The 13,580-nt window shown below is 37.0% G+C and overlaps 1 protein-coding gene across 1 annotated transcript; it reads right to left on the bottom strand.

The window, feature by feature from the left end:
• Positions 1 to 3,744: 3,744 nt before the first annotated feature.
• On the bottom strand, positions 3,745 to 11,971 carry LOC107284138 (epithelial cell adhesion molecule). The gene is made up of 9 exons (XM_015812153.1): positions 11,716 to 11,971; positions 9,193 to 9,297; positions 8,834 to 9,077; positions 8,556 to 8,621; positions 7,867 to 7,927; positions 7,474 to 7,575; positions 7,162 to 7,353; positions 5,426 to 5,467; positions 3,745 to 4,170 (listed from the first exon to the last, which is right to left on the bottom strand). Exons 1-9 carry the CDS (start codon positions 11,786 to 11,788, stop codon positions 4,129 to 4,131), a joined length of 927 nt encoding a protein of 308 aa, XP_015667639.1. The 5' UTR covers positions 11,789 to 11,971; the 3' UTR covers positions 3,745 to 4,128.
• Positions 11,972 to 13,580: the final 1,609 nt, after the last annotated feature.

Raw genomic sequence — 13,580 nt, 5'->3', positions numbered from 1 at the left:
TTCCATCTGAATGGAATTTGATTTAATTGGAATTTGACTAACTTTATATTAAAAGCAATACTAGAGTTTGATAAAAAAAACTATTTCAGTAACTCAGGATATCTTACTAAACATGTTTATTTTTTGTGAAGTTAAAACAAAGAAGTTGAGAAAAATTTGGGATTATAACTTATGTTGTTTTGATTAAAGATTTGTATACAAAATTGTTAGAAAAAGAGCTTGTGGTAACAAATGCAAATAGAGTTTGATGAGCTCTCCTTTGTTGGCTCTTCGCTAGATAATTTATTTATAAACAAGGACAAAGGTTGGAGGAGGTTTTGACCCAGAAGGGGGGGGAAAGAGGCAGCCAGTGGCATTTTTGTCTAAAAATTGACATTTGGGGACGTCTTGGTGGTTAGCATTTCTTATCAAGTGTGGACAATTTTGATCAGGAAGCCTAAAGGATAGGGAAGGAGGGATTACCAAGAATTGAATAAAAAGATAAAATAATTAGAAAATATATACTCGAACTGTCCAGATGTTTTTCTCTCCTGCAACAGAAAGGCATTCTTATCCAAACTCCACCCTTGGACTTTGCAGTAAACCAATACAAAGCAAGACAGTGGGTATTGATAAAAGCCTGGAGAGAGGAAAAACTAACTCCAACCTGGGAAGGACCTTACATCGTCTTGTTAACCACTTTGAGACAGCTATCCGGATAGCTGAAAAAGGTTGGACCCATTACTCCCGAGTAAAAGGGCCCGTGCCAGCCCCAGAGGAGTGGAAGGTGGAATCTCACCAAGGAGATCCACTGAAGCTAAAGTTCCGAAGGACGTAATGAACTAATAGTCAATCTTCCTGACAGAAGGAGGGGTAATAGAGGAAAAAGGACTAAACTTTATATTTCTTTTTCTATCTAGAACCAAATGAAAACCAAGACCTCCTGCATGTGCTGATTTTGTGGGTATCTTTGTGGGTGTTGTTGCTGCTCTCACTGTATTAATTGTGTTCAGTGCACAGGGTGTGAGATAGAGTGTGATATTAAGTCTTAGAAGATGTATTGGAACGTTACAAAGTGGTATGTCTGGGGGGTTTTCTTATTATACTCTTAAAACCTGTCCAACCATTAGAGTCATGTAAGCACTGTGTAAAAATGACAAAGGGAGAAGGAGAAAATATACACTGACTCCAAGTATGTTTATGGAGTCTTGAATACTGGTGGAAGAAGAAAAGAAAGAAGTTATGCTAGAGTGGCAGAAGGGAAGGAAGGAATAGAAGAAAGAAACAGGAAAGTTGTTTTAAGTTGGTTTGCACAACTTGTGAATTGCATGCATTAAGCAGGGAGACTGCCATTAACCTGGTCAGCCCAAACGTGTGAATTGTATGCCTTAACACAAGCCTTGGAATGTTGAAGGAACAAGAATGTACTAAAGATGGGAGGTGGATGTTGCAAGATGGGAGACAGATGTTGAAAAGAAAAAGAAAAAAACAACAACAAAAAAACAATGGATAGAACACAGAAGCAGCCACTGAAGGGGGGTTGCAAGGGATAATTAAAAAAAAAAAGCTTTACAACATTTAGTGGTGAGGCCATGTCAATATAGGCCTCAACTGGAAAGTTGTTTTTGTTTCTTTGAAATGATGTATGGGAGGCTTTTGTTACATGAAGGTTCAAGAATGTCAATGAAAAATAGAAGTTACTCAGTATTTGCATAATGTGGCACAGGTTTTGTCTCCTATCTCAGTACAGGCCCAGGCTGCCTTACTACCTGTCTCTGGCTATTGTTCCTGGAGAGTGGATTCAGGTGAAAAGAACTGTCACCTAGAAATACCAGTCCTGAGTGGTCTCAACCATGCCAGGTCCTCCTGATTTAAGGAATCAAGGCGTGAGTCCATGGAAAATCCCATCATATTCTCTCCTGTGACAAACTCCGCAGCTGGACGGCCTGAAAATGAAATTTCAACCTGCCTCACCTGTTGAACTGTTTCCATCTAAGTAGGGAAAAAAATTCAATGGATTGGACTACCCTGGAAATTGTGTTCCTAGAAACCTGGACTATGTGTTGCAAAATTTTTCTTCTGCTACTGTTGTTTCCTTAGTACCTTCTTTGGTAGAAGGAAGGACCATGGGCCCAATACTTTAAGGAACATTGGGGAAAGAAGACTCAGAATATGAAAACTTGCTTGTACAGGAATCTAAAGAAAATATAGGGAGTTATGAACTATTAAAAGTATAAAAGAATAAGTTCAGGAGGAAACGAAAAAGGGGGGATTGAAGGAAGTAAAAGTTATTCTTTTATAAAATTGTAGAAAAATAATTGTAGAAATGTAATGCCAATATATGAGACTATTTAACACAAATGTAACACTGTAATGCAAATGTAGCAATGCACTGCCAAATGTGTGAGAAAGTTTGTTCAATATTTCCTGCCTAAAAGTTCTCAGGACACAGGAACTTACACTTTGAGTAGAAATCCTACTATCAAAGAGGGGGATTTTGACCCTAGGTGAAAATTACAAATAAACAAGATAACAGCAGATGGGTGGAAGAGCTCAGGATGACTTTAAGTACAACNAGACTTGTCTTCGTATTGTATCAAAATTTGGGTTTTTTACATCTCACAGTGAACTGTTGTAAGTCGAGGACTACCTGTTACTTTATCACTTCCCCCCCCATTTTTTGATGATGCAACCGGCCCAGGGCCGGCTGTTTGACACCCCTGATTTATAATGTCCCACATGCTTCCATTTTGCCTCCTGTGCTGCTTACTATCTACAAAAATTGATGGGAAAGTCTTTCAACACTATGAACTAAGAAACTCAATATGCTGATAATACCTCACCCTTTTATTCCTTACTATCCAGTGGTAACCAGTACCTAGCCTAGAGCTTTACCACTGCTATGTAAAGCAAACTGAATCTCAACTCAATCCCAGTTTTTTATATACCAGCAGCACTTTCATTTTACTTCAGTTTGATTTCAGCTTGATCTCTCATCCAGCCTATGTTAATAAAAATTAGTGTGCACTTGGAGGAGCCATATATTAACAGTAATCTGGGTACTTTGAACTCTGAAGCACAAGCTCTCTGACATATGGCTTCTATATCATAGAAAGAATAATATTCTTATAGTTTAATAATTAACAAATAATGCTGTAGTTGCAGCTTTTACCAACCCTATAACATGCTGTTGTAAAACTTTATGCTTGCCTAGATTCTTGTCTATTGAGCTACAAAAAGATAAGGGGCAAAACCACTTTCCATGTAGGCTGGCAAATAAAGCAGGAGACTGCCATTTCTTTTTCTGCTGCATCGTTAGAGTTTCCCGGGCATGTGGCACTTCCTGCAGGGTGGCTATTTTTCACTCTGCTGTGCATGTGTGTTTAGCACTTCATGAGGTAGCACTTTGCGCTAATGCCATTGGAGCTTCCTGAGCATTTGGGCAGAAAGGCACTCTTGCTTGATAACAGGAGCAAGAAGACAGGAAAGCTCAGCTATGTCAACAAGGGCTGTGGAGCACAGAGAGCCCAAAAGGCATGGGGGAGGGATAGGTGGGAAGCTGCAATGCTCCTGTCATCATAAGTGCAGGCGGGTTGCAAAATGCCAAATTTTGATCATGTGGCCATGACGTTGCTGCAATGGCTGTAACTATGGGCGCAGATCATAAGTCCATTCAATTCTGTCAAACAGTTATAAATCGCAGACTCTCTGTATTTGGAAGTACCTCATGCAAGCAAATCTTAATACCAAGAAAGAACTGGTATATACATTTCAAACTTTATTAAAATTCACTGTGTGTAAAAAAAATGATTAAATGTGAATATATACAAACATACACTCTTGTATTCAAAAGAGTTACCTGGCAGCCTAGGTAACTAATTATCAGATATTTCAACAAACTTTTAAGACATCCAAAAGGACATTACTAAGTTACATCAGAAATAGTGACAAAAGAATGCCACTTATCTGGTTAGGCTAATTATGACTTTTAATAGAATCTTTAAAGCTTCAAAATACAGTAATATGCCAGTTTAGCAGAAAGATTGCTTAAAGATTCAGACAATTTTTTAAAAGTAGCAGTCCATGATATTCTCTTCTGTCAATTTTTTTTATTTACCACAGTCTTCCTTTCATTTCATGTTACAGATGTTACGAGTTTAGTTCTCTGTGCATTTCATTCATTTCCTTTACCTGAAGACAAAAAAAGTTATTTTTAATGGGTTGCCTTTTTAATTTCTGCCAGTACAAAGAATACTAATCTGTCTGAAGTGAATGATGTTTTTTCTATGCCATAATTGTGCAAAATATGAATACATTTCAAAATTGAATGAATACATTCAATTTTACATTATTAAGTATATGTAATTTAACCATGTTTGCAAACCCAGTCTGAATAAAAAACAAGACTACTACAGTAACTGTTCCACTACAGAATTCTCTCACACTACAAAAAAGCTATTTCACAAGTTAATCATATTAAACATTCTCCCAACATTAGAATATTGAATATAGTTGTTATATAGTTGCCCGTGAGCTTATACAGCAATGAAACCCTGGATGTTTATTATGTGAATTGGATCATTCTTACCAAAATATTCTTAACTATTAAAGCTAGTTTATATCTTTACAGTAGTCCACAACTTATGACTATTCATTCAACGACTGTTTGAAATTACAACAGTGCAAAACAAAGGGACCTATGACTCATGAGTGAGGTTATAGCTGTTGCAGTACCCTTGTAGTCGCATGATTGAGATCTGTATGCTTGGCAATCTGTTTGCACTTACAACAGGTTGCAAAGCACTCTGCAATCAGGCAATTGTCATATGCAATCATTCCTGCCAGCTCCCCCAGAAAGTCAATTGGGAAGCCTGCAGGAAAAGTCGCAACTTACTGCCACATGCCAAAAAGACTCCTTCTAGTCTCTGAAGGCTGGCTAAAAAAGTTCCATGCCAAAATCTAAGCAGTATTTTCAGTCCTAAAATAGAGAAGCATGTCTGTCCACTTGGGGGCTGAAAATCCCCCTTCATGTTAAAATCCAAGTGGTATTTTCAACCAACAAATGGAGAGACGTGTCTCTCCACTCTGTGGCTGAAAATCTTGCCTGGATTTCAGCATGGATTTGCAGTGCTTGAGTAGAAAGGCAAGTCTCTTTGCTCAGGCGCCAAAAATCCAAGTAAGACCCTCCCCCAACTTGCGTGTAGCCTGCATTGGGCCCATTATGGCCTCCCCCACCTCCCTGAGGCACCCTGCGCTCTTTATCTGGAACCCTGTCCAGTTAACAACCGGCAAGATCACTTAACCACCACAACTGGGAATGCTGGAATGTCAGTCACTGTGTGAACAACTGAGATTCCAGGGGTCTTAAGAACTATTTGTAATAAAACATATATCACATTTGTATCATAGTTTAAAAAATTAAAACGATTACTATCTAAATAGTTACCTCGGCTTTTTCATACTTGCCGCTCTTTCTTCGAGTAAATATCTACATGGAGAAAACAAAACAGCTCAGGTATTTTTCTATTCCAACACACTCAAGAATCAATTTAACAGAACATAGATACAATATCCAGAAACTATTGATGCCAATTATCCATATGATCTATCGCATAGTCACTTATAAAACCATTCCATGTTACTCATGAAATGTGCAGTCTTTGGCTCATCTATTTGGGCTATTACAGGTTAATACTACATGAGGCAGGTTTTCACTTAAAGCCTCTGCTAACTTTGAAGAGTTGGAACAGAACTGCATTTTTGGAGGGTTACTGCACTCACCAATATAGGCTAAGAGATAAGTCATTTGGTGATTTCTAGATGTTCTGAACTCTCACTGAGGTGGTTTAAATGTTTCATAGATAAATTGTTAGTTTCAGCAGTCGGAACTAATTTTACAAAATACTGAGGACATCAGATTCCCTGAACCTTCTGTGGGCAGTATTGAACCAGAGAGATCAATTGTAATATAAAAACTATTAAAATAATTAAGAATATACAAAACTAAAATATAATAAGGCTAAAATAAAATTACACATTGCATAATACATCATCCACCCCAATATTATAAAGAATCATGTCATATGAAACAAGAATATTTTTTGCTGGCTGGCACTTTTAAGTAGGTGTTCAAGTCCAGTGGATAGCTCCTATAGTTTTAGCTTCTATGACAAGAATAAATGTAGCACTTTAAGAGTCAGAATTGGTAGTTAAAAATTTATAAAACTTATTATAAATTTATCTTACATTTTTATTTGTCCAGACTGGCTATTATTTTCAAAAATTACTACCCCATAAGAATGCCATACAGGTAATCCTCGACTTACAACCATTCATTTAGTGACTGTTCAAAGTTACAACAGCACTGAAAAAAGTGACTTATGACCATTTTCACACCTGCGACCGTTGCAGCATCCCCATGGTCATGTGATCAAAATTTGGATGCTTGGTAACTGGTTCATATTTATGACAATTAGTGTCCCAAGGTCATGTGATCACTTTTTGTGACCTTCTGACAAGCAAAGTCAATGGACAAGCCAGATTCATTTAACAACCATGTTACTAACTAAACTGGTGATTCATTTAAATGTGGCAAAAAAAGATTGTAAAATAGGAAAAACCTCACTTAACAAGTGTTTCGTTTAGCAACAGAAATTTTGAGCTCAATTGTGGTCATAAGGTGAGGACTACCTGTATTTATTTTAGATAAAATAAATGATGTCTAATAGCCAATATACTTATCAACAGTTTATTCCACCAATATCTATAGAGGTGAAGAAGTTGATGACTCATCTGAGGGTTTTGATACTCAGTTTTACAGAGTCTTAAGTAGCTATTGTATTTCATAATAATAATAATAATAATAATAATAATAATAATAATAATAATAATAATAATAATAATAATAATAATAATAATAATAATAATAATAGTAATAAAAAAAAAGTTGGAAGGGACCTTGGAGGTCATCTAGTCCAACCCCCTGCTCAGGCAGTGTTAATAATCTTCTATTTTAACAATACAGCATTTATTGTTTATCATGGACTGGCTGAATTGTAATGGCCCAGGGGAGAAATGGAAAGTTCAAGAATTATCTAAAATAATAGGCTTTATGTTTATCTACTCTAGGATACTTTTTATTTGAACATCAGAATTAAGATCTTCTAAATAAGAAAAACATACCAGTACAAGAATACCAGCAACTATTGCCAGGACTACAACCACAATTACAGCAATAAGTCCAGGTGTCAAACGTTTCATTACAAACTCTGGTGCTTTGTCATCAACGTAATATATTACTGTGTTCTCAAATTGAAGAGGTTTTCCTACAACATTGGTTCCAAAACCTTCAGTAATGATTGAGTCCTCTTTGATCTGAAAGAGCAGGAACATGAATGATTCAATTATTCTTTTGAAATACAAACCATTGAAATACAGCATAAATTCATACCATTAATTCTACTTTACTTTCCTTTAAAAGCTCCACATACTTACATCTTTCTCAAAATAATATGCCACATCAGCTATATCCACATCAGTATTTCCTTTTTCTGAAACATTTTGTTTGAGATTGATAATAATGAAAGGCTCCTCATGCTGAAAGAAAAAATACTTTCACTTTAAAAAAAATCACATATCAAGTTTAATCATAATTGTTTTATTTCTTAATTAACCAGGCTTTTAAACCCATTTTTAATAAATAATTTAAAATTTGAATTAACAAAATATTTTAGATGTCTTGATGTAATACAATTACATATATAAAACTGACATTACACCTTCAATCAGGGTTGATTCTAAACCTTCAAAAGTAAAATGTATATGCCCCCATGAAAGATAACCCGAAGTAATATTTCCATGAAAGCATCCAATAACTGTTATACATACCAAAAAACTTATGTGCTTTTCATCCAAAAGATAACGCTCCGTAAAGATTTTTCCAATACTCCTGGGAATTAAGGAAAGAAATAAAAACCTCTGAAAGACCTTTATGAAACAATTTAGTACTGAAACCCCTATCAATCCCTCCATCACTTTCCCCCTATGAAAACTAGCTAGATAGCAGTTTTGAGCAACTTGCTGGTTGATTATTTTATACTTCAATACATGAGCTATGGTTTAGTAAACCAGAATGTTAATAAAATTAGCCTAAGAAGTCCATTTTGCGCAATTTTGAGCAACTTGCTGGTTGATTATTTTATACTTCAATACATGAGCTATGGTTTAGTAAACCAGAATGTTAATAAAATTAGCCTAAGAAGTCCATTTTGCTCATGTTTTGCCTATTTCTTTGCAAGGTTAGGTAAGCAAGTCAGAAAAAAGATATATAGTATCTGAACCCAGCTTATTCTATGGTTTATTACACACAAAAAGTTTGAATAATGAAAGACAGACACCAACTAATTTTATATATTTTTATGATCTCTTACTTGTTTTGGTGTGACATCACAATCTCGTATTCAGGAATCATGCACAGTACATTGTGCTAACCATTTTCTTTTCAACTACATTGTGAAAATCATTTTGTCTACTAAATTGCTACATTTAAGTAGGCAGTGATAATTACAAAGACATACCTTTCAAGGGAAGCTTTGTCTGGGTGTGTATTTCCGTCACGATATTTTGTTTCTATAATAATCCAGCTAAAAATAAAATATGAAACATTATGCTCAATTACTCTGAATATTAATCACAAGCTTAAGAAATAGGACACTCAACTTGTGTATTTCTAATTTTTTGGTCTCAATTTGTTACGTCAGTATAAACTATTAAAATGTTACTGATGTTTTAACCTTAAAATAGAATGGTACAACATACAGATCTCAAAATAAATTCAATTTTATATCAGGTTTACCTTGTCCTTACTACATCTTGGCATGTAATGTTTTTATCACTCTTTTCAGTTCTTCGCACTCCAGCACTGTTCACACACCAGCAAGTCTTTGTTCCATTGCACTGTTTAGGTTTGAAGTTGCCCTTTGCATCACATTCTGGATCATATATGCCATCATTGTCTACATGTGCATGTTCTGGTCTTTTTCTTCTACCTGATTTTAAGCCAGCCACTTCTGCTTTCATCAATAGGCATTTTGAAGTCACTAAAAGGTAGTAAAAACAGTAAAGAGTAACTGGATTATTTTAACTTAAATACAATATTTTTGTCAGAAAGCAATGGAAATAGAATAATGGAATTCGTTCAGTTCTTATACTTACATGTCTGACAGTTCACTGTGATATTAAATCCAATTGATTTACACTGGCATACACCATTAAAAACAGAACAATCTGTTGTCCGTTTGTTCTTCTCACATACACATTCTGTAATATTCAAACCAAATGATTACAAAATAGCCCTTTGTATTCTGCACCAAATAGATAACTGTCTCCATTTTTTTGTAGCAGATACCTGCAAAATCATGCTACTTCAGGAAAGATTCCTTTGCTAACAGAGACAATTCAAATTAATGAGAGTTTGGAATTCTGACTTTGTAATAGCCAATACCACATACCATATCTGAAATTTTCTCTTTATGTTGCAATTCCATAAAGATTCTTGAGTAGGCTTTAAAGCAAACCATGTATCCGCTTACTGATATTCTAGATAACATTTTTATATAAGATGTTCATCATTGTAGATAGCTTTCAATAATAAACTCAGAGGGAAAAATCCCAAAAATATTAATTTTGATATTATTTCAGTGAAAAACATAATTCCAGTTCAAATCATAGGTCTCAGGGATTGCCAAAGCTGCTACTTCTAACATTTATTCTGTAGACCTCCTCTTCTGATGAATATTATCTCTTAGTTCAGAACCTGTAGTATCTGGTTCTGCAAAAATAAACTAGGTGAACCTCCTTCTCAAATCCCAAATATGCTTTTTTCACAAGGCAACTGGACTTTTTCTTAGAAGATGTTTTGCTTCTTATCCAAGAAGCTTCTTCAACTCTTCTTCAGAACTGAAGAAGCCTCTTGGTTAAGAAGCGAAATGTCTTCAAAGAAAAACAAGAAAGTCCAGTTGCCTTGTGAAAAAGCATCTTTGGCATAACTATGACCCGGATGAGTGAGAATCTCCATAGACTCCTCAAATGTACCATACCTTTTTTCCATTAAAGTAGTACTAAAAAAAAATCCAGCTGAAAATTCCCAAGTATCTCCACCCAGTTCAGTGAAAAAAATTATCTGGGAAGCAACAGCAAAGTCTATTTTAGTGTTTAACAGGCATAAGCAGTCTTGCTTCCTTTTAATCAGCTGTAGAAATTTATATTCATTTTGGACATACAGTATATGAAACCAAAACTATCCTGTTACAATGTGGCAAGAACTTGTGTATGCTGGAATGAAAAAAAAAAAAACCAAGATGGAGGGGGTAGGGAAGCAATGGTGGTTTCTACAGGTTTGCTTCTAGTCATAAGAAAAGATAAAGACTTCATGTTGTACTTGACTATTTATAACTATATAGTCACAACCATGCTTTCTCAACTATGCAAAAATGCTTCTGGGAGATTTTGTGACTTCACAATTGAGCCTCTAACCCTAATATTCTCTGGTTATCTAACTATTAACCAGACAATCCAACTTTGCTTCCAGTACTGACAAGGTTAGGCAGGACTGAAATCTACTTTTCAGTCATTTATATACTTAAGATATTTTTTCACTCTCACCCAAGATGGCACAAGCATGCCCTGAAAACATCCTTATTCTGCCTTCATATTGTCCCCAAACCCTGAATGGAACAGCATTGTCAGCTGTACCGGTATTAAAACAGTATTTCACCCTTTTTATTCTGACACCAAGGGTAAATTCAAGTTGTTTATAAGCTTCTAGATTTGTCATCTATTACCTTGGAGAGAAGTCAGGTGACTCCAGCAGCTTAAAAGAGACACAAACGATCAAAAATGGGGACGGCAAACTTTATACCAGCATAGCTTTGTACCAACTCAAGATGAATGGCTAGACTTTCAACATTAAAATAGGGAAACAACCTAAGAAAACTTTAAAAGAGCTCAGATAATGCAAAACTATTATATTCAAGGCTTTACAAACCAGAAAATACAGAAGCTTCCATTTTAACTGGGAGTTAAGATGGAGTTGCTATTGATCTACATCTACTATTATTGGTATACGGGCACTTTGTCCACTCACATTGATTTAAGAAAATCTACCTGGTTTTAGTTTAACAAAAATTAAGCCTGTTTAAGAGTTCTACCACTCTTTTTATGTGAGTGAAACCATAAAGGAAGTTTATAGGTAAGTTTATTAAGAAGTTAAATTTCTTAAGATGATTCTAAAACAAAACTAATTTTGAAATTATTTAGGACAAAGTTTCTATCCCTTGGAGAAAAGCGTTACGGAAAGTTTCATGCTGAAGAAAAAAGTCTGGGAACTCCAAATCGGCCTCTCCTCTAGGGACGGCTGGAGCTACCCAAACGCCATGGCTCTGCAGGGCGTTGGCTCCACGCGTCCGCCTCCAACTCTCCGGGAGTTGCTACTGCCAGAGCCAGCCTGCTTCCAACTGGCTCCAGCCCGCCGCCCCATAAATCGCGGCCAAGAAAGCCCGGCCGCCGCTGTTCGTGTCCACCAACATGAAAGCAACCTGCCGCCCCCCCTTCTTCCACACGAAGGCCGGGAATCTCGACGAGGTGCCATTTTGTGTGGCGTTCCTCTTCCCCAAGGCGGTGCACCCCCCGCGCGCACGAAAGCCAGGAGCTGAAAGAGGAAAGTCCGGGAATACAAACCTTGGCTCCACGCTGTAGCGGCGAGCGCCAACAGCGCTCCCAGAAGGAAAGCAGCCCTAGAAGGAAATCCCATCGTCCGCGATTTAAGAAAGCAGGTAGAACAAGGCGACGCAAACAGGTGCGGGCGACGCTCCAGTCTCTTGTGTCTTCGCTTCCCCCTTTGCTCTTAAGCTGCTCAGCAAGTTCCGCAGGAAAACTGAGCTCCTTTCAGCCAGCCGCGCCCGCCTCCTCAGGTTACACCTGGTTCCCCCCCACACACACACAGGCAGGCACGCACACACACACACTTCGCCTCTCAGCACCTGCGTCGCTCGTATTCCCTCTACTTCCGCTTCTCCAAAGGTGAACCCGTGAATCTCGTTGGCTCCGAGCTCTTATAGCTCACAACGCCACCTGCACGAAACTGGGAGCGGCCGACGGGCGGGGTTTGTGCAGTAAAGCGGCGAGGACTCACCTGCGCGCCCGACTAGCCATATATAGACTTTTCCGGGTGAAATACATTCCGGGAAGAAGGTGGTAGGAATCTTTCGAGGGCAGTGTGAGGCAACCATAGGCGAGGCGGTTTGAATATTTTAAAACGCCTTATCGACAATTGGGGAAATCCATTGTGGTTTTCTTGACTCCCCTCCCCCCCCCCAAAAAAAATCCATTCTTGAGGGGGCCTATCTACCAACTTGTTTAGAATCTAAATTTACAATGGAAGTCATAGGAAACAAACTGGGGAAAAAAAGGTTTAAAACAGACGAATCCTTTGGTGTAGAATACTGTCGTTTTAAATGGGGCAAAGGCTCAGTTAAATACATTTTAGATTTTCACTATGCTGAGTTTAACAAAATCTTGCTCAAATAGTTCATCATACAAATTAATAATAGCAACACAAATCCATCAATGATCTATCAAGTCTTTGCTTAATTTAGACTTGGGATGTTATGTATCTATCCCTGTACTCAGTTCTGGGAAGTCGGGGGAGGGGGGAAGGGGATGAAGGGGTAGAATTATATAAAATTTGGTGTATTTATAAATATAATGTAAATGTTTGTCCTTAAGAAGAGGAGATGATTGGCTAGTACCCCTAAACTGCATCCGAGGTGGTGGAAAAGAAGGTGATGGGATGATAGTTGGAAAGGAGGAAAGAGGAGAGGTCGTGGTTAAGAGGGGGAGGAAGGGAGAGGGAAGTAGGTAGGAAGGTTGAGGGAGTGTGGATGCAGGGGGGGCGACTGCCGATTATTTCTGAATACCTACTGAGTAGGCTTTTCATGTGTTTGTTTTTCTAATGAAATGCACCATATTTGTATTATTTGTTTATATGTTTATTTGAAAAAATTAATAAAAAAATTTGTAAAAAAAAAATGATCTATCAAGTCTTTGTGATGAGCATCCTTGAAGAATGAGCTGTCCCCCTCCCCCAATAGCAAGGCTGGCTCTTGATGTTAAAGCAATTTTTTTTTATCTAAAGTGGAGACCCTATTAAATTACTTATACCTAGAATTCAAAAATATAAAAATGATGCATAGTCAAATTAATAATAGGGTAAAGATACTTATAAACTACAGATATTAAGTGCCCTGTAAATATATGGGGTTTTTTTCCTTAAAATTCTTTAGACCCTTCCCTTTAATAGCCATAATGAAAGATTTTTTTTCTTCCTTTCTATATTCTCACCTGAATAAATTAGGGCTCTTGTTTGTATCTACATGCTGGTTTTTACTGTCTTGTACTAGATTTATGAGAACAAACTTGGAAATGTCCTCACATTCTCCAATTGCTCGGGCTCCATTAATATTTAAGGATGTGACAGTGATTTCACATGTTTGTATTCAGAGGTAGAGATAAATCAAATGTATTACTTAACATGTAGTTCTTCT

The sequence above is a fragment of the Protobothrops mucrosquamatus genome, unplaced genomic scaffold (genome assembly GCF_001527695.2).
Source record: "Protobothrops mucrosquamatus isolate PMUCROS unplaced genomic scaffold, P.Mucros_1.0 scaffold_57, whole genome shotgun sequence".
In the NCBI taxonomy this organism is placed as follows: domain Eukaryota; kingdom Metazoa; phylum Chordata; class Lepidosauria; order Squamata; family Viperidae; genus Protobothrops; species Protobothrops mucrosquamatus.
The sequence above is the reverse complement of the archived record's forward strand: the minus strand, read 5'-3'. Positions and strand labels throughout refer to the sequence as shown.